The following is a 22,130-nucleotide window of genomic DNA, read 5'->3' as shown; positions in this document are numbered from 1 at the left end:
CCCCGTGCCAGCGCTGTGCGGGGCTTTGGCACATGCAGGGCTTGGCTCCTCCTGGCCAGCGCCCCAGCCCACAGAATCTTGGGCTTTCCCAGGGTGCCTGCCCAGCCAGAGGCAGTGGGGGAAGGAAGGAGCCTGCCGGCCAGGTCGTTAGTGAGCTGAGAACTTCTACTAGGGGCTGGTTCTCTGAACTGTGCTGGGAGCGGGGCACGCCCTGCTGGGGGGATATGTAGGAGCAGCGGAGTTTCGGGGGGAGAGCAAAGGAGCAAAACAGGGAGAGGACAGTGAGAGGGGGAACACATAAAGAGCTGATGGGAGGGCAGCAGAGGCAAAACATAACTGGCTGCTACCCGGCACCTGCCCTCACTCATCAGTCACCACAGCTCACAGCGTGCAGCCAGTGCCATCCGGAAACGGGATGGGGGGCAGGCCCTGCTGGCTGAGAGCTAGCACACAGCGGGGGCTGAACTGACGGACCAACATTGGGGAGCGTCTGGCCATGTGCGTTGCATCTTCACCCCACCACCAGCCTTGCACACCCATCCCCATCGTCGGCCACTGGACCCCCCTTCACCGCTGGTGGGCAAGTGGCTGGCAAGCAGGGATCCAGCCAGCAGCAGGACCCATCAGTACTGATGCAGGGGGTGGGGAGACAGAAAATACAGGACAATTTGCCTGTTTTTAAGAAAAAGGACATCTGCAGGAGGGCTTTAAAATGGGACTTTCTCTTTAAAAATGGGACATCTGGTCACCCTATCACATTGGGGAGGGGGGAGGGAATTTCCCAGAATAGCTTCAATCAAAGAGTTGGCAACCCTAGACCACACGAGGGAAATTGCTCAACCTTGGCTGGGAACTAAGCAATGCCCACAAGACGTGCCTGGACTTGTGTTCTCCAACCATGGACTAAGGATATAAAATAGAACACGGGCCCCACGCTGGGCCTTTCTCCTTCCCCCACCTATGCTGCAAACAACAAAGACAGTCAAAATACTAAAGACTCCAACAGAGGAGACTGGCCCAGGTTTAAGGGATAACCTGTATATTAAGGACTGCAATATCCAGTAGGGTGAGAAAAACTGCTTAATCTAGATGTTGCCCAGTCTAATAGCGTTGAGAGTTTAGACTGCGTGCTTACATTTTCTTTTCTTTTGGTAACTAACTCTGACTTTTTGCCTATCACTTATTGTCACTTCAAATCTATCCTTTGTAATCAATAAACTTCTTTTACTGTTTATCTTTATTAGTGAGTTTGCCTAAAGTGTGTGGTAAATCTGCTCAGGTTTGCAAAGGCTTGTGTATAGCCACTTTCCATTGATGAAGTGGTGAACCAGTTAATAAATTTGCACTGCTCATCTTGAGCTGTGCAAGATGGTATGTTCCTGTGGTACAAGGCTGGGGGCTGGGAGGATTTGGCTAGTGCCTTTCTCTGTGTGATTCATGAGTGGCTCCGGAGCATTCATGCAATCTAGCTGGGTGTGGGGCTCCACATGTGGTTGTGCTGAGTGATCACAGCTCTGGAGGGGTTTGCTGCTTGTCACTAGCAAGGCATTGTGAGAGACAGCCCAGGCTGGAGAGAGTTAGGGGGCACAGCAGTCCCACAGTCCTAGGCTGTACCCTGGGGATCCTGTCACAAGATAAACTAAGGGTTTCATCTGATATGGTAAATTTTCTATTCCTAAAGTTTCACTGCACACCTATGCATCACTGATTTGACCTCTTCGGATATCCACTTAGAAATAGATTATTGCTTCCTAAAATGAGGTTCCTGTTCTGTGAGCCTTTAACTACATGATTTTATAGTACATAGATACTTGAACCTAGCCCTATAAGTGTCAGAATTTTACAGCCTTGTATTTGATATAGTGTGAACTACAATGATTGAGTATATCATTACAAAAGATTCTGTATCATAAATTGTAGCATGATATTATGGCCTGTAGCCACTTATTACATGAGATGTTAAATTCTAAAAAGACCAAATTACATCCCTGATGTAATTCCATCAGCTTCAGTGGAGTTGCATCAGGGATGTAATTTACAGTCACTAGCAAGCCCTAAATCATGTAAACTGCTGCATAGGAAGTATAATACATTACATGTTTAGATCTGGTTCATAGGCAAGTACCAAAAATATAAAATGCAAACAAGTTACATATACTATGAATAAAAAACCTATTCTTAAATATTTCACTGAAACACATTGTAAATTAGGAAAGGATAGAAGGCAGTCCAAAGATGAAAGAAAAAAGTGGTGGGCTAATGGCTATATTATTAATTTTACTATTCCATGTCCAGTGATCTCTATGGCAGAAGTGGTTCTTTTGATAGTGTAGCATGTCAGCAAAGACCCTGGATTAACAAGAAATGGCTCTTATTGTATGCCCAGCTATTATTTATTCTCCATATTATTTCATGCATATTATCATAGTTATAAATCATATAACAGTGTAACTACAGATTATTATACCCAACCTAACATTGCAAGGAAGCAGTAATAGTGAATGAGGACGGATGGAAGCACTCACTCCTCCTAACACTGATGTCTGGGATTGTTTGCATTTCGGTGCCGATTGAGTGTTAGGGGAGACGGATGCAAGGGGCGGAGGGGGTCCTATTGATTAAAATCGGGGTTAAAGCTTGAGGGGATCTTTTTGCGGGGGTTGGTGATGGTGACTCGGAGACGGCGCTGCAAGGGAAGGGCAGGCGGGCACTCCTGGCAGATACTGGGGATGCAGCAGGGGGCTTTCCCTTGCCCTCGGCAGACACAGCGGGCTGGGGACTCAATGGGAGGGTGGAGAGAAGGGGGCTGCAGAGCTCCCTGGCAGCCGCGGCAGGCAGGGATCACGTGTGCGGGCTGTCAGCCCGAGCGGGGGGTGGGGGCACTCAGCGGGGCTGGAAGGGGCGGGGCTGACACTACTCACCAGGCCGGCTGGGAGCGCACCGCAGCGGGCGAGCGCTGCCCGCCGCCCAGCCCGCTCCATGGCGTGGCCCTGCATCAGCCGCGTGTGCTGCCTGGCCCGCTTCTGGAGCCAGCTGGACAAGTCCGACCTCTCGGTGCCGCTCACCATCCACAGCTACTCCGACATCGAGGAGCCCGAGGAGGGGGCGAGCCCGGCGCGGGGCGGCCCCCGGCGGGGCGCGGCGGCGGACGGCCGCTCGCGGGCAGGCGGCGGACAGCTGCCGGCCGGGCCCCCCCCCTCGCAGGACAACCTGGCCATCAAGCGGTCGTGGAAGCGGGGGAGCCACAAGCGGGGCCCGGCGGCGCCCCCCGACAGCCAGCCCTTCGCCGCCGAGACCCAGTACCGGCAGGACTTCCGCGCCTGGCCGCTGCAGAAGCGAGACGCCTACCCCTGGGCCGGCGAGGGCAGGAGAGACGGGCCCCCCGCCCCGCCCAGGTCCGTGTACGTCCTGCCCGCCGGGGCCAGCGACCAGCGGCCGGAGGCCAGCAGCAGGCTGAGCTGCTCCCCGCCCGGCGCTGCCAACACCACCTCCTACAGGTAAGCTGGAGCGGGGCCAGTGTTCCGGGGGCTCCCTCCCGCCCCACACCCTCCCGGCAAGGGGGCTGCAGAACGGCTGTCGGGGAAACATGGGGGTCCGGAGAGTTTTCCAAGGTGGCCGGGGATTTAGGGTGCCCGGCTTGAAACCCCTAAGAGATGCTGTTCAGAAAGGGCTGATGATCATTACAAGGTGGCTCAAATCCGGCATCCGGAATCTCTAGTTGCTCTTGGAAATGTGCCATGAAAAATCTCAGGTGTTTTTTTAGTAATCTCCCCTCACATTCTTCCAGGCTTTGCCAGCCCTATGGGTGCTGGAACAGGGTGCTGGGGGTGCAGTACCACCCCTTGGCTTGAAGTGGTTTCCATCATATACAGGGTTTACAGTTTGGTTTAATGGCTCTCAGCACCCCCCACTATAAAAATTGTTCCAGCACCCCAGCCAGCCCTGCATTTATTTATTTATTTTGCAGTGCTAATGAGCACTGTCTTGAGGCAGTACAGTATGTGTAGTACGATCATCCATAACTGCAAGTCAAGTCACTGTGCGTATTTGATTTTGGCTTTTGCCAATGAATAACAGGAGTAAAAAAAGCACTAGAATAAACAGACGCAGAACTCATAATGCCAACTACAATTGCAATACCGTAAGTGCTGTACTGTAAAATACAATAGGACAGTGAGCATAACCAGGACCCATAGGTACCATCAACAAAATGGTTACACTGAACTACATTAGGATTATGACATCAACAAATGTTGGAATTGTGTAACCCCTGGGGCACTGCATTTACTGTGAATTTGGGGGCCACATGCTGTATCCCCAAAACATTTGTGAAACATGAATGTAATTGGCATATGTCTAAAAGGTGATATTTAAACTGTTAATATTTAAGCCATTAATATTTAAGTCAGGAAAGTTCACAATTATTTAAAATGATGTCACAAACCACCTATATTTACATGATTTTAAATGATTGTTTTATTTTCCTTTTGTCTTTCCTGAATTATTATAAACATTTATTTACTAGAACAAGAGATGAAACTGGCTACTTCTGAGTTCTGTTCTACTCTGGAGTTCTCTCTCCATGTCTATCCCTGGGTATATGAACCTTTAAAAATAATGTAGGTTATTAAATAATGTACCAAGTTCACTAGAATGGCGCTGAGGAACTGTTTCATGGCCTCAAATAATCACACATATGGCAGTTTTTAAACATGCCTTTTAGGTATATTGATAGAGCAATTAATCTTATTGTAACTGGGTAACAGGCATTTTTACATTTTTCACTGTGTTATTTACCCACCAGACATATCGCTTTCTGTTACAACCGATTAGATAAATATGCCATTAAATACCTTTAAGACAAAAATATTTGAATCCCGTGGAGTGATTATAGTCCAGCATGTGCATTTATATTGGTTACCTTATCACTCCATACTCTGGAGAGCTGTCACAATATAGATGTGGATATAAAAAAATTGTCTTTAACAAAAACTGTGCAGCAGTTGACCTTAATCATGCATCTTTTCTTGCTTATTAAAAACAGCCTAGCCTTATTAAAGCCTAGCTTATTAAAAAAAGCCTAGCACATAATATAGAAAAAAGGCCCTGCAAAATGACAATTGTTAATAGACAAAGGCAATTTGAAACAGAACAAAAAGTGCCTAAGACCAGCAAACACTATAAAATGACATAGGCAAGGTTGACCAATTAGAAACATCTTTAATTTCTGTTTTTTAAAATATCTTTCTGGTTATTCTATCTGACCCCAAAACCAAGGGAATAGTAAGCACTCACTACAATCACAGATTTCGCACTGTGTTTCCAGTTGTCAGTGCATTTGTACCTTTCACACCATCCTTCCATCTGACTGCTTCATTCTTGTGCAGGGCCCTCAAATAACATCCTCCAAATGCAGAAAAGCGTGTACATTTTAAGACTCAGTAGGTAGTCAGGGAGCAAGGGGGATAGACTAACCTGCAACCCAAAACAGCAATATTATAAGAAATCCATGTCTAGGAACTTCATGACAGCTGCAGTGATAGAGCACACTGCCCCAAAGCCATAGCCTCTTACAGTAGTAGTTGCATCCGTATGAAAACCTGTGAAATGTTTAAGCAGTTCTAGGGTTATTCACTAGAGATCAAATGGTACAAACAGACCTACCCATACATTAACCAGCACATTTGTTTACCAATATAGTCCTACAGCAAGTTTATATATCCTCTTATTAGTTTTACTCAGGGAAACACTGCTCAGCCTCCATCCTGCTACAATAATTTTCCCTATCTTCTCCAATTGTCATCTGCATAACAACTGATCACATTTTAAAGTCACTAGGTATAAGACATTCCGATCATATTAAAGATAGCTAAGTGCTTTCGAAGATAAATTATAGGAGTCACAGTAAATGACAGTAGGAGAGAGAATGAACGGTTGCTTGACAGCAGAAAGTTTACTAGTTTATGAATGTCTGGTTTTTAAAGTTAACAGGATTGGGCTTCATTAGCTTGGATGGGTCAATGACTAGTGGTCTAGTCTGATTGTTATACTCTGACTGGGGCAGTGTTTTTTATCAGTGATTGGTTGTAAAACCATGGTCGAAGCATGTCCAATCCATAGACAAATACACCTCTACCCCGATATAACGCTGTCCTTGGGAGCCAAAACATCTTACCGCGTTATAGGTGAAACCGCATTATATCGAACTTGCTTTGATCCGCCGGAGTGCGCAGCCCCGCCCCCCCGGAGCACTGCTTTACCGCGTCATATCCGAATTCATGTTATATCGGGTCGCGTTATATCAGGGTAGAGGTGTAGTGGAATCTCCTTCAAGCTTTGAAAAATGCCCCTTTTCTCCCAGTCAGGAGAGTCTGCATGGAATAGAGCAAGGGTGATCAAACTTACTGGCACTCTGAGCCACATATGACAATGTTCAGATGTCTGAGAGCGGGGGCACAGCTGCCGGGAGCTGGGGTTAGGGACTTCAGTCCCACTCCTGTTGAAGCCTTGAGCCCCAGCAGGTGTGCCCCGCAGGGCTGAAACCCCGAGATCCCCCTCCCCACTGGACAAAAGCCCCTACCCCAGCACCTCACTGCAAGGCAGAGGTCCTGAGCAGCCCCATCCCAGTCTGGTAGGGTGGAGAATGGGGGGGGGGAGAGGGCAGGGGAAGGGCTTGCAGGCTGCACTTTAACCATAAAAAAGCCGCATGTAGCTCACAAGCCACAGTTTGGCTACCCCTGGAATAGAGGAACCCCTCTGCCATACTGCCCATCCCCTGATGCTAGGTTATTTTCACAACCATGACTCTCCAGCCTCCTACACCACATACTTTTTATAGTCGTTTGAGGGCAGGTTGGTGGCCTTTTAACTCCTTCCCCTCTATTGTCTTCAGGGCATGGCTGGCAAGCCTCATTCCCAACTCCTGACCTCCAACATGGTCAGGTGGTCTCCTACATTTTCTTCTTTTAGGGAGGACGATAAGGTCAGGCTTGCTCCATCTTAGTTCAGAGGGTTAATTTTCATGGCAGCACCCCTCACCTGTTCCTCCATCCTGCTATAGTGGATCCCGCCTCCTGCTGGCTGCTCTTGCTTTACTGCGTTTTGTAGGCTCTGCCCAGGGAAGCCTGCCTAGTAGCTCATCCCAGTGGGTGAGGTTTCCTCTAGGCTACAGGAAGCCGATGACACTAGTGTTTTCGTAGTGAAGTATGAACAGCTCTGCCATAGCGACAGTGGGCTGAGTCAGAACATATTCCTTGTTTCTGCTGAATGGGGAAGCAGCTCGGTGACCTGGTCACCTGATGAAGACTGACCTTGTGGATTAGATGGCACTGGACCTTATCTTCCCCAAAGAGTTCCGGAAAGGTGAGTATTTCCTGCCCAAACATAGACAATGGGAGTGAGGGGGAACTGAGGATCACTAGGCCACCCATAGAAGAGGGGAAATTATGGGAAGAGCCAAGGATTGGAGGAGCCAGGGGAAAGTACAGGCCTGGCGTGGGAGGGATCAAAGGAGAGCCACTGACACTTCACAGGGAGGGGATTCTCTTTCCTGCTTGCCCAGGGAAATGGAGAGAAGAGGACTTTCTTCCTAGGCTCAGGGTAGGGTTTGTCTCTTGTCTCGTATTTGAAGGATGGGTTCCTGGCCAGGGTGTCTCTCTCCTCCTCGGCTTTGAAGATGGGGGTCTCTGAGCAAAGTTCTTCTCTCTCCTTCAGGGGCTGGAGATCTCAGACAGGAATAATCCCACTTCTCCCCCACTCAGAGAATAGGGCCCCTTTCCATAGGTCTCTTCTTTCTCCTCTTCCCCCCAACCCACAGTGAACACTGTTTTGAATCATCCCCATCATAGATGCTCTAGCACAACTCTGTACCAAACAAGGTCAAACTGAAACAGACTTCACAAGGCGAGCACAGATGGCTGCTGTAAAGTGAACAAGACAAAGTCAGTAACCAGCAACCATATTGCCATGGGGAGTGACCGTCAGCTCTCAGAAGCTGAAGGCAGCTGGCTGGGCGTGCTCAGTATTGAGAGAGAACCCCTCCCAAGGAAAGAAAAGTTGATTTGAACAGATACTGTAGAAGAGTTCAGATTCAGCTTGTTTTATTCCCTGTACTCAGTGTGCCCTGCATTTTCAGGTTGGTTTATTATTGTAAATTTTGAAATTTTAGTTATTTTTGAAGATTCTGAAACTTTGGCTTCACATTTCAATGGGACTTGTGGAATTTTCACTGTAGATTAGTTTTCATACTTTTTTCAAATATATGACAATAAACCTTCAGTAAATATGAAATATTCTACAGTTTGTTTTTTGTGCACCTGGTCGATGCTACTATTTCATCTCCTGAGGAACTTCACTCGGCAAATTCTGCTTCCATGTCTCTCCCCACATTTTTAGGAGCAGACTCTTACTGAGTACAGAAGGAAATTCAGCACCATACCAACACAGGCTGTATTCTTTTCCTTACAGTATGAACCAAGTCATCCTGACCTACTATTTTGCAGAACAAATCAACCAATGGAAACAATGATCAATGGAAAGGCCCAATCCAACTCAGACTGACTTCTGTGAGAGTCTTTCCATTGACTTCAATTGGAGCTGAATTAGGTCCCAAATGAACTCAAAATCAGATTGAACTTGCAGCATGTAGCTCAAGCCAGATCAATATAAACCACACAAAAAGGCAGGAGTGGGACATGCTCCAATTTTGAAAAGATCTTTGTGGCTACCACATCCTATTAGTCTACTCTTTCCACTGTTCCCCAGAGGTGACTTCCAGTTTAAAGAGGGTCCTTATTGTCACAGTAAAAGTACTTCCCCCACTGGCATTAAATCCACATTGACACAGTGGAGTCTTTCACACATCAGTTATTTTGTAATGTGGCATTTTGATTGCATTTTACAGGCATTTAAAGCAATGTGAATTTATTGTTTAGCTCCACAGTGTCCTGCAATGACAGAGGTTAGCAGCAGGAATGATTTGGAGTTTCAGGATTCTACCCAATATACGCATTACATTAGTCAGGTACTGGACTTCCCTCATCTTTTTAGTTTGGAAGGAACTCTCTATGTCAGGGAGGCCATGTGGTCCAGTGCCTAAGCTGTTGGCCTAGGAATCAGGAGACAAGAGTTCTAGTCCCAGTCCCAGTTTTGCTGTATGACCTTGGGCAAGTCATTTCGCCTCTCTGTGTCTATTCCCCATCTCATCTATTTACATTATAAACTCTTTGGAGCAGGGATTATCTCCATGTAAGTATAGTAACGAGCACATAGAGCCTCTTGGTGATACTGGCAGACAAAGAATAATCCACAGAAATCATGGGAACTAAATGTTCCATCATCCTGGAGTTGGTACTTATCTGCAAACTAGCATCACAGAGAAGATTCATGCATGGGAGGGCAGGGCTGTGTGGGATCCCAGTATCAGCATGTACTGTTGCCTATGTAAAGTGACTAGCACTGAGCAGGACCTGCCTTTTAATTTTTATATTTTTATCGTGGGAGAAAACAGAAATTATATGCAGAGAAGTAGAGTAATGAAAGGCTAAGCCTGATGCACTAATCACACATACATTAGGAATGTCAGAGTTGAAGGCCCTCGGGTATCTGAACCCCTGCCTTCTAATGTGGGAGTATTTAGAGTATTCTGTCGCCACATGGTCACACAGAACAGAGCAACATGACAAGCTCTTCAGCAAATGGGATGGAATAGAATGAAGAGGAAGGGCTTTTCTCTGTAACTATGGATGCATGGGGGGTAGCATATTGTTTGACTGACTATGCTATTCCCCTGCATTTGAATACTGCTCCTGCAGTATGGTGTAAACAAGGTGAACTGTGGGGGTTGTTTCATGTTAAATAGAAAATTTTCTTTTAAGTGGAAAAACACACACTGTGTGATCAAGACTGATAGCTGAGAAGCAGCATTAATGTAGGGGGGGGGGGGCGGATTTTAGCCTGATCAAGCAATACACATAAGAATATGAATAGTCCCATTATAATCAATGTTTAAAGTTAGTTTTACTTGCTTAAGTCCTCTGCTGGATGGGGCCATTAATACTAACAGCACAAAAGTGAGGGCTTCAAAGATGCAAGCTTTCCGGTGCTCTGTTGCAAGGGTTCTCAGACTGTGATCTGGAAAACCTTCCCAGCAGTCTAGGTGCACAGGATTTCAGATCACAGCAAGGCGCTGGGAGGGCAGATGGCCACAAGAGGATCTTTCTGTTACAAAGTGGTCTGCAGCATGGAAAGGTTGGAAAACTGGATTCTATTGCATGCTGTTGGGAGATCCCTTCCCCATTCTACACACAAAACTATGGCCTGGATTAGCCATGGGGGGATAAAAGAACCATTACAGAAACCAAACAGCAGGGGTCATCCACCCACATAGTCCTTTCATACAATCAACTGAGAGAGGTAATGTAGCTCCCCAGCAGCTAAATCCACATGCTGACCCAACATCCAAGAGTGAATTCAAGGAAACTACCTGGTAACCCGTGGGATGATGCTGTTGTGATAAAGGTAACCCTTCTCAACCACTTCTATATAACATACTTACATGGCCCCAGTTACCATAGTGTCTGAGTGCCTCACAATACCCCTGTGAAGGTGCTCAGATAGTACAGCTATGAGCAGGGCCGGCTCCAGGCACCAGCCCACCAAGCATGTGCTTGGGGCGGCACCTGGAGGGGGGCAGCGCGGTGCTCCGGCCCGAGAGCGGGGCCGTGACTGGGCTTGCCGCCCTCCCCGCGGCGCTCCGGCCGCCGGGGAGAGCGGATCCACAGCGGGCTTGCCGTCCTTCCCCGGCGCTCTGGCTGCCGGGGAGAGCGGAGCCCTGGCCAGGCTCTCCGCCCTCCTCCCAGCACTCCAGCCGGTCGGGGAGAGCGGGGCCCTGGCTGGGCTCGCCGCCCTCCCTCCGGCACTCCGGCCAGTCGGGGAGAGCGGGGCCCCGGACGGGTTCGCCGCCCTCCCCCCGGTGCTCCGGCTGGTCAGGGAAAGCAGGCCCGCGGCCGGGCTCGGCGCCCTCCCCTGCCGCGCTCCAGGGGGTGGGGGGGCGGGCGGCGGGAGGTTTTTTTGCCTGGGGCGGCAAAAAAGCCAGAGCCAGCCCTGGCTATGAGTGCAATATAAGAACCTATATGGAATAGATAGGGAAGTGCTATTATCCCCATTTTACAGATGGGAACTGAGACACAGTGAGGTTAACTGACATGATCTAGGTCACAACGATGTCTGTGGCTACCCAGGGACTTGAATTCAGGTCTCCTGAGTGTTAGGCTAGTGCCTCAACCACTGGACCATCCTTCCTTTATTGCCATCCACTTTTCTCTTCCTCCCACTATCGTCTTTCTCTGATATTCCTTTTCCTTCTTTCCCTTCACCTCTCCTTCTTCCCACCTCCCTTATCATTCCTCCTTTCTCTCTAGCCAACCTCCCTTCCTTAGGGTTAGATTTCTTTGAAGATTGCAGCTCTACGCTACAACCACTATAAGGCACCATGATATTTCTTACTGGAGCTGGACTGACATTCTATCCAGAAGAGGGCAGCGTTTAAGATGCTACCCAGAGTCCCAGCATATTATAGGTGGGTTTGCTACCACCACTGCCTATTATTAAGGTTGCCTGATACCTCCCATTATCCGACACTGTTTTCAGTTGCTTATACCTTGGTTATGGTTGCCAGAGTTTAACCATTTGGGCTGAAATTTTCCATGCTGGGTTTCTGCCTCTGGTTGATTTTTTTTTGGGGGGGGAATGTGTTAGCCAGACTGGTTCAGCCATTTCTGAGAATGAGGCTGGGGTAAATACATTGTTTTTTCAATGTTCCAAACATTCTTGCAACCTTTTCTTTGGAAAGTGCTAATGGCCCAATGCTTTGGAACAGGGACTTGAAATTAGGCAGGGAGATGGTCTTTTTTTTGGTCAGGGATGTGCTTTTTGCCAACCCTGTGAAAATCTACCCACAATTGGCCCAATTATAAGCCTTTGAAAAACTGAAGTTCACACATGCTTAGTAGAGAATTGCTAGAGTTTAGCAGCTGAAATCCCTGAAGATTCCCTCCTCACTGAGCATCCTCCAGCCTCTCATAGCTCCTAGGTCTGATCAGACTGCACATAGAGTGACTGAGCATGCTCCAACCTAGGGCTGGAAGGGCGAAGCCAGACGCTCACTGCAATAGCTGCTTCTATTTGCTCCAGGCTGGGGTGGGGCTGGGCATTAGAACTGAGAGCAGGGAGCCTGATCACACATGCTGTCAGTAACCCCCGGCTGACATCCTAGCAGTGTGGAGGAGGAAGCCATCTGAATTAAATGCAGAGGGGACAAAAGCTAGACCTAAGTAGTTGTAAGGCCGACTGGGGGAGTAGATTGGAACAAGGAGCATGGGGGCAGAGGCTGGCATGGGGGGTGGAGACTGGGACTGGGAGTCAGGGGGCTGAGACCAACTGTCTGGGTGAGCGGACTAGATCTGGGAGCAGGGGAGGGGAAGACTGGGACTGGCAGGGCAAGAAGACTGAGAACCAGTGGGGCAGAAGGGACAGGAAACAGATCTGACAAGGAACTGGGATGTGGGGGAAGATCTGGGCAAAGAAACTGGGGCAAGATGCTGAGAGAAATGTGGACCCTGAGATTGGTTGAGAGCCTCGGGAATGAATGGAGATGGGGAATGTGGATGTGGACAGGTGATTGGAAGCCAGCGAGAGAAAAAGAGACAGATCAGGGAGCAGAGGAAGGACCTGGGACTGGCTTGGCAAAGAGACTGGGGATGAGATGGGGGTTGGGCTGCAGGGACCTGGGAATGGCTAGGCAATAAGATTGGGAGCAGGAGATGAGGGGAGATTGAGAGTGACTAAGATGGAGAATCTGGAGGGTTGAGACTACAATTTATTGGGCAAGGAGACTGGGACTGACTAGGTGAGGAGAATGGGACTGGGACAAGGAGCCAGTGGGGGGCTAGAGACAGGACTGGGATAGATTGGAGGAGATGGGGTGAAGCTTGGGGGGAATGGGCAGAAGAATCTGTGCCGACTGGAGCACATTCCCATCCCCAGGCGTTGCTTGGGAAAGGAACCTAAGCCAACATCTGTGAAACCTACTGGCAAAGTATCTTCCCCCCTCTAATGCTGCTCCACGTAGAAGATAATCTACTATTGCTATCAGTTATTCTATTAGCTCCAGAGGCAGAGATATGTGCGGTTGATATGAAGGTTCCAAGCCTGCTGATAAACTGAATATCATCAGTATGTTGCCACATGATGGAATTTCTGGTTTTCAGTTTGCCTTTTTAAAAACCTAGCAAATTACACACAAAAAAGAACATTACTAAGGCTGCAAAGACAAACACTCAAAAGTTAGGAAATGCCAGAATTAAGGTAGTCCATGAAACCTTAATTTGACCCTCCTGGTGCATATGCATTCGGATACAGTTGAGACTCTAATCACTGCTCTACAGCCAAAATGCTTCTGAAATAAATGTAGTCAAACTTTACTAATTCTGGGTCACTGAGAACAAAAATGATGCTTAAAATTGTTGATTTCCTCTAGTTTTCAAAATATGCTATTGGGTCAGTATATACGACCCTTGACTTGGGAATGGCGGAGGATAAGTGAGTTGTAAAGGGAAGGGATCTCAATTTAAACCAGAAATGACTAAAATACACCTTTGACTGGATCTATGAATAAATCTATGACTGGGTTTGGACAGTACTTGCTTTTTAGGCAAAACAGTGAATGATGCAACCTGAAGCTGGTATTGCGTCATACATGATATGAATTGCATCATGTTATTCCTAGAAGTCATGGATGATGCAATCATAACGAAGCTTACATCACTCTGCTGAACAAATTGCCCTATATCAGCTCTAGAAATCATACAGTGTCGTGCTGTCTTATTTGTCAGTGTTTGATTTTTGCAAAGGGACACATTTCTGTTTAGCCAAAGTGAGCAGAGATGCCTCGTACTTGTGTGAACAGTGCAGATAACTTCTGCTATGTTTGTGGTGAAGTGACTTTTGCATCACAAAAGCGCAGTATAACCACTATGGTTAAGAAAGCGTATCACCTTTATTTTGGCTGCAAAATTGGAGATCAGGACAAGAGGTGGGTCCCACACATATGCTGCAGCACTTGTGCAACAAATCTTCGCCAGTGGTTGAACAGGAAAAGGAACTCTATGCCTTTTGCAGTGCCAATGATTTGGAGAGAGCCAACAGATCATACCAGCAATTGTTATTTCTACATGTTGCCTCCAGTTGGGAAAGGTGTGTCAAAGAAGAAAAAGTGGACTGTGCATTATCCAAACATTCCATCAGCTATACGCCCAGTACCCCACGGAGAAGGACTGCCGGTTCCTGATGCACCAGAATCATTCTCACTTGAGTCAGACGAGGAAGAGGATGAAACTTCTGGTCCTGAACCATCAATGTCACAGGACCCACATTTTCTCCCTTCCTCCTCCTCTGAACTACACCTCATAACACAAGGTGAACTGAATGACCTTGTCAGGGATTTGGAACTACCCAAGAGTAAGGCAGAGCTGTTGGGCTCCAGACTACAGCAGTGGAATCTCCTGGCAGGTGATGTTAGGGTTTCCATGTTCCGTGACCATCAAAAGGATCTTGTCCCATTCTTCTTCATGGAAGGTGATCTTGTAGCCTGCAACAACATCGATGGTGTGATGGCAGCCCTCAACATCGTTCACGATCCAGATGAGTGGAGACTGTTCATTGATTCATCGAAGACGAGTCTTAAAGCTGTTTTACTGCATAATGGCAATGTTTTGCCATCAATTCCAGTTGGTCATGCAGTCCATATGAAGGAAACCTATGACAACATGAAACAACTTTTGAGCTGCATAAACTAGGACCAACATCAGTGGCAGCTCTGTGGCGATTTGAAGGTTGTTGCTCTCTTGCTTGGTCTGCAGACTGGATACACAAAGTACTGCTGTTTTCTCTGCGAATGGGATAGTCGTGCAAGAGATTCCCACTACATCAAGAAAGATTGGCCACTCCGACAGTCATTGGAGCCTGGGAGGAAAAGGGTTCAGCATCCGCCACTTGTTGAATCAAGGAAGATTTTGTTACCACCCTTACACATCAAGCTGGGTCTGATGAAGAACTTTGTCAAGGCCATTGACAAAACACAAGCAGCTTCCAAGTACCTCTGTGGAAAATTTCCAAGGTTAAGTGAAGCTAAGATAAAGGAAGGTGTCTTTGTTGGTCCTCATATTCGTGAACTTCTTTGAGATGATGCATTTGACCATGCACTGCGTGGCAAGGAAAAGACGGCATGGAAAGCCTTCCAGTTAGTGGCAATACATTTTCTCGGAAACAACAAGGCAGACAACTACAGGTTGTTGGTGGAAAACCTTCTCAAGGCATACAAAAGCCTTGGTTGCAACATGTCACTAAAGATACATTTTTTTGCATTCTCATCTAAATTTTTTTCCCACCGAACTGCAGAGCAGTGAGCAACGAGCATGGCGAGCGATTTCACCAGGACATTGCAACAATGGAGAAACGCTATCAGGGCAAATGGAGCCCATCAATGCTTGCAGACTATTGCTGGACAGTGACAAGAGATGCTCCATTTAATGAATACAAGAGACAAGCCAAGAAGCGCCGAGTAGACACTGAATAGGACTAAACTATGTACAGAATAGTTTTTTGCCTTTTGTTTCATAATAAATTTGATTTATATAACCCTTTTGCTGATTTTTAAAGTGTTACATAAACAGGACAGGTGAAATATTATCATGTAAAGCAACCATAAACACATGAAAAGACATAGGTTTACAATTTATGATTAAAACTCTATCTACACAATATACATAGACATAAAATGTAAAAACTTAAATATCTTAGAAACAGTAGCCAATCAGTTGTTTTAATTGTCATATTTGAATTCAGCACATCAAAATACATAATAAATAGCACATTTTATCTCTGAAGCAGACGACTTCTCAAAAATTGTAGACCACTATTACATTGTCACATACATACTGTTTTTTCCACAGGATCCCTGCCTCTTTCAGTGCACTGGAAGGACCTGTTTTGCGGACGCATCAGGGTTGTGTAGTGAAGTGGACAGTTGTCTGTAGGACCTCATCTCATTTGTTGCAGCAGTTGGAAGGTATACACTGAGTGAGGCAGGGGATTTCAGGAAGAGAAAAGAGGGTCTCATAGTTAAGGCAGTTGAATGATGATGCGCTGGAGAACTGGATTCTTTCCCTGCTTCTGCCACAGAGTTCCTATGTGATGTTGGGCAAGTCACTTAAACCAGACTTTTCATAAGTGGTCACTAAGTGTGTGTTCCTTATTTTCTTGAGACTTGAGACCCTGGGGACTGATTTGTGGAAGTTCGGAGCACTCAAGAGATGCAACTGAAATAACTGGGAGCTCTGCTTTTAACATACAAAGGGCTATATAATACTCTGAAAAATCACATCCTAGATGTCACAGATTGGGCACTCAAAATTAGTGGACACTTTTCATCTCTCTGTGCCTCAGTTCACCATCTGTAAAATGGGGATAATCCCCCCCTCACTTCACAGGGGTGTTATGAAAATAAATAAATTAATGTTTGTGATGTTACAATAGTGATGAGTGCCATAGAAAAGTCTATGAGGGAATTAATACTTGAGTCATCAGAGCAGGGTTTGAATAGTGTGCAATAAATAAGGTCTGGGGCCACACATTGAACAATGAGCCAAAAACAAAATACTGAATAGCTATTCATTAAGTGAGCACCATCCATCCTTTGCACTGAATGAGGCAGGGTCCTGGGATTTATGTAAGTCTGGTCCAGCCTAGTCAATTATTTTTTGTCACGGTCCATATTTCCTGGTCAGGGTACAATCAAGGACCAGACTCCAGAGAAAACAATAAAAAACAATAATAATAATAAGTAAATAAAAAGCTTTCGGGGTCCATTCAAAAGCACCTGGGGTTCCAGATTTGGCCCACGGTCTGCCTGTTGACTACCCCGATCTCCTGTATATCACAGGCAACCCACACCACCCAGTAGCTGCACATTAAACCCAACAGCCAAAATGAGACCCGTGTTACAGCCCACAGGAGACTAGACTATTTTGTGCCCCAGGGAGAGAACAGGAGGGACCGAGGTATATCAGTGCCTGAGCCCCCCACAAAGGCAGGGGAGTGATTAAGTGAGCTATAGCCAGATAATCCTGGCAAATGACCTGTACTCCATGCTGCAGAAGGCGGCAAAAAAACCCTAAGGTCACTGCCAATCTGTCCTAGGGAAATATTCCAGGTCAACCCCACATAGGATGATCAGTTAGATCCTGACTATGTGAACAAGAACCAGCCAATCAAGCACCTGAGAGAGAGAATGCTTGGTGCCACTTCAGAGTACTGGCCCACTCCACCCAATGTCCTATGTCCAGCCTGATGCTTCAGAGGAAAATTTAAAAAACACTTTCTGGGTATATAGCGTCTGGTGGGAGGGACATCCCTTTCTGACCCCGGTAGGGTGACCAGATGTCCCAATTTTATAGGGACAATTCCGATATTTGGGGCTTTTTCTTATATAGGGTCCTATTACCCCCCACCACCTGTCCCAATTTTTCATACTTGCTGTCTGGTCATCCTAGACCCCGACAGGCAGCCAGCTAAAACCCTGAAGCATGAGCTTTTGGGAACATAAGACATAAACCAGAAGTGAGCCCTAGGCTTCTGAGCCCTGCCCCCATCATCACAAGCAACTTTGTCATACAGTCCCACTCGAACTTTTGAGTGTTCAACTTTGCAATCTTAGTAATGTTCTTTTAACATAGGTTTTTGTGTGTGTAATTAAGAGAGATTTTGGCAAGTCCCTTTGAATTTTACAGGTATTTGAATTAGCCTTGATAGGAAAGCATGTTAGCAAGTCTATAGTTTAGGAGTGCTCCTGGATTTCAGCAGCATCAAGGAGTAACATTTTCTATCACCACCAACGGGCTAGGAGACTGCGTCCAATCCTAACAGACAACAACCTGACCTCAGTTATACATGCCTTTGTCCACCTCCTGTCTGTACTGTAGCAATGCAGTGTACCTGGACGTGAAACCGTCAGCCTTTAGGAAATGCCAACTAGTACAGAATGTTGCAGCACGTCTCCTAAGCAACGCAGGCTACTGCCAGCACGTCAATCCCATCCTCTGCTCTCCACAGAGCGGAAGATCTTGGTCCTTATCTTCAAGATGCTCAATGGCCTGAAGCCAGCATATCACAAAGATCACCTAAGCTCCAGGGTGAAGACCATGGTCGCAGCTGTGCTGCTCAGGCACAATGGAATTTCCTATTTATACCATAAGGCAAAGCTCATCTGAGCAGAAAATAGAGCTCTCTCAGGGACCAGTTTGAGACTGTGGAATTAACTCCCCCCACCAGACATGAAGGACCATCACAGACCTCGCCGTCTTCCACTCCAAGTGCAAGGCGCACTTCTTTAACCTGCTGTTGCTAATATAAACACAGACCAGTGTGTACATTAACCCCCTACATAATTCTTCCTCTGGGGAGAAGATGAGAGAGAATGAACCACAGGTGACAGATGCTAATCATGTCACTTAGTGCTCTGCTGGAAGGCACTCAGATATTACATTGATGAGGCAGGGTAAGATCGTATGCAGAAGAGAACAGATATATTTCAACTATTTGAGAGTGTCACATTCTCCCATCTGGTATGATCTTTTCTCTTTGTTCCTTAGTTGAGCAATGCTAATTTTAATGCGACATTTGTGAATGACACTGGTAAATTATTCATGCCAAGTAACCAGTGAAACAAGAACAGTGTACCTGGCATACTACTGAAAACAAATGTAAACTGTGAATGGTGTAATAGGAATGTAATGTGTCAAATCTATGCTTCAGATGCTACAGAAAAGCAATGTTAAAAAAAGACAACCCCAACATTACAATAATAGAATCCATGCATAAAATATTTCAACGTTTTGTATTTACTTTTTTTTAAACCAGCAGTATTATTAAAAATGCTCTGCTCCCAAAAAGAGTGAAAACAAAAATAGACTTGACATATAGTTTTCACAGCATCAGTTTGTAAACCTTCAGGCAGTACATACAGTAGAGGATTAAAATACAGATATTGGCACTGTGTCTAAAAGCAGATGTGTAATTATAAATATCTAACATAGTATTTCAGTGGATTATTATACCTGATAAAGAAATTCCGTGATACCCTACATTTTGAGCAAATGGTAGAACCTTCCTATGTATCTCACAGATAAAGCCTGTTTATTATTTCAAAAACATATGGTGAAATCTTGCAGACTGTTTACTAAAAGTGCACTGGTATGCAGCCACTTCCCAGGGTGACTTTGCTGTGTCAGCTAGTGTTAAAAATTCTGTTGCATGGCCGCTAAATACACTGCTCACAAAGACAAGAAGGGATAATGAGCTATGCAGCAGGTATAGAAGTTGGCAGGTTCTCATCCTGGGAAATCCCTAAATGTAGGGGTTATTGAGTTTTCATTTGGCTTCATAACGGTCATCTCTTCCTTACTCGGTTCTCAAATCATTCCAAGTCCAACACGCAGCACTGAATTTCCAGTATGACACAGCTCCAAATCCCTGTTAGAATTATGCCCTGGCTGAGTCCTGCTATTCCTTCTGCCAGCAGGCCAGGTTAAGTGAAATGGGATTTGCCAGGTGAGAAAGGTGACAGCTTAGCCTTGGTGACAGCTGACTTCCAAAACTGCCCAGGACACAGTGAAGCTAGCTACTAATAATACCACTTCTTTGTGGGCTACAGACAACCTGCTTCCTAGCAGCATTAATGGCCAATCTTGCCTACACATAAAGCCATTTTGACAGCATATACTGTTCTACTGGATATGGAAGGGTTTGGACCAGATAAGTAAGAGGACCTAATCTAAGCCAAATATTGAAATACCAATGCAGAGATGATTTCACTCATCACTCCATCTCCCACCCCCCATCAGAACTTCATGACAGTAATAGGGGAAAAACTCAAATCCCTTTTTTCCAAAAGCAACCACCCCTTTCACACGAGCTATAAAAGGTCTACTAGGTGTTAGCACCATAGTCCTATGACTCAAGCTGTGCTTGTTCTATCCAGTAGGTGGCAGTGGTACGCACTAACCAGTTTATTGAAATATTTCTAATCAGGCTTAAAATTGGAATTCACACCAAGCCTTATGTAACCACAACAGTTTCTATTTACATTATATACTCTAGATCCCTCTCCGCTAGCCTATCTTATTGCCCTTTCAATCACCAGAGCGAGGTCCGTCTGTCCCAGAACAGAAGGATTCTATTTGAGGTTTCCTCCCTGGATGTAGGCCTTAGTCCATAGAGGGCCTTTCACCCCTTCAAAGTGTATTCAGGCCTCCCTCCATAGGCACCTCATGTACTAACATATCCTGACAGTACTAGATGAGTCTTGCAGATTCCCTTCCCACAATTTGTGCTAACCAAATTAAAGGATGAATGGAGGGATAATTGTGACAGATCTACCAGGGCCGGCTCTGACTTTTTTGCCGCCCCAGGCAAAAAAGCCTCCTGCCGCCCCCCCGTGGGGAGTGCGGCATGGGAGGGCAGCGAGCCCGGCCGCGGCCCCGCTCTCCCTGGCCGGCCAGGGAAGGGCGGTGAGCTCGCCGCGGCCCCACTCTCGCCGGCCGGTCAAAGCGCCAGGGGAAGGGCGGTGAGCCCGGCCGCGGTCCCGCTCTCCCCGGCTGGCCAGAGCGCCGGGGGAGGGCGGCAAGCCCGGCCGCGGCCCTGCTCTCCCCGGGTGAGCGCCGCCCCCCTCCAGGTGCCGCCCCAATCACATGCTTGGAGGGCTGGTGCCTGGAGCCGACCCCGAGATCTACAATCTGTCCAGAACACCTGTTGGATAACCATTTGGAAAAACACCAGACTGGTCTCCTGAAACTCCTTTGTGGAACAACCCTTAATTTCACTTCCTGACAGCAATTCAGATGTCAAGGAATGGCAGGGAGGCTGTTACATTTTACAGGTGAATCCAATTATTTGAAATGCTTCCATCAACTCAAGAGCCAGTTTTCTATCTCTAAACGCAAGTTTTTAGCAAAGCCTACAAATATGGTTTTGGGTCATTTCCATTTATAGAGCTCTGAATACCTCACCCTTATTCCAAAACAACAGAGAATAAAACTACTGATGTTAAAGCTGCTTCAATTCTAAGGCCCAGATCATCAGAGGTATTTAGGTGCCTAATTCCCATTGAAATCAATGGAAGTTGGGCACCTAAATGAGGATCTGTGCTTAAGTTACTGTCTCTGACACTGCTTCCTGCCTCCCCCATTATTGCTGTCACCGGTGTTTACTTTGCAGGTCTGGCTGGTAGTAGCCCCAGAAAGGTTGACACTTTATTAGAAAATACATTTCAGAGTCTATAGGTGATGAGCTGCACTTTATGCAGAATGCTGCACTCAGCAAAATTAGATGGTGCGACCATTATTTTGGTATTTGTGAATGGCTTGTTTGCCATGGCCCACTATCAGGGATTCTGAGTGTATGCTGGGGGGTTAAACACAAAAGAGTGAAGTGATAACACAGAATCAGCCTAACTTGGAGAGCACACACAATACAGGGACTGCTTTCACTACCTCCTTTCAAAAGCAGATGGCCAAGTAACCATTTAATGGCCATCCTCCTTGTAGAGCCTAACTAAAGCAGGTCAACAATTTTCAAATGTATTTAAAAAAGGAAAGGAAAGGGAAGGGTGCTTCAAAAAGTGTTTGCAAAATGTCCTTCCTTTTTTCCAACCAGCTCTAATCCTAGCTATGGAGGAGGCAGCCCGGTTCCTGGAAGCTGAGCATGCATTGTATGTTATACCCATTCCCCTACCCTTTGTGTGGTGTGTCTATTTCAATTGTAAATTCTTGGGGCAGGGACTGTCTACTAGTCTGTGATGGTGCAGTGCCAAGCACAATGAGTTGGGTCCCCGGCACTACTGTAATAAACATGACTATTAATAATATCCCTACGGATCACAAGAGATCACCTACCAGGAGGTCAGTGTTTCCAGTTTAATTTAGGAAAAAAAACCAACTAACAGACTAGAGGCTGCAGAGAGTGTGTGTCAACTGTCATATTGCAGTGGCTTAGCCAGTAGATTTCTGCTCTCTTGA

The 22,130-nt window shown here is 46.4% G+C and overlaps 1 protein-coding gene across 2 annotated transcripts in view; it reads left to right on the top strand.

The window, feature by feature from the left end:
• The first annotated feature begins 2,932 nt into the window (after positions 1-2,932).
• Positions 2,933-22,130, top strand: part of MAP6D1 (MAP6 domain containing 1) — a 32,979-nt gene continuing 13,781 nt past the window's right edge. For both annotated transcript variants that reach the window (XM_034782327.1, XM_034782328.1), the window contains exon 1: positions 2,933-3,497. In XM_034782327.1, coding sequence (XP_034638218.1) covers positions 2,980-3,497 — 518 coding nt within the window. In that variant the 5' untranslated portion in view covers positions 2,933-2,979. The remainder of the gene's footprint in view (positions 3,498-22,130) is intronic.

The sequence above is a fragment of the Trachemys scripta genome, chromosome 9, assembly GCF_013100865.1.
Source record: "Trachemys scripta elegans isolate TJP31775 chromosome 9, CAS_Tse_1.0, whole genome shotgun sequence".
Classification (NCBI taxonomy): Eukaryota; Metazoa; Chordata; order Testudines; family Emydidae; genus Trachemys; species Trachemys scripta.
This window is presented reverse-complemented; position numbering and strand designations above follow the sequence as displayed.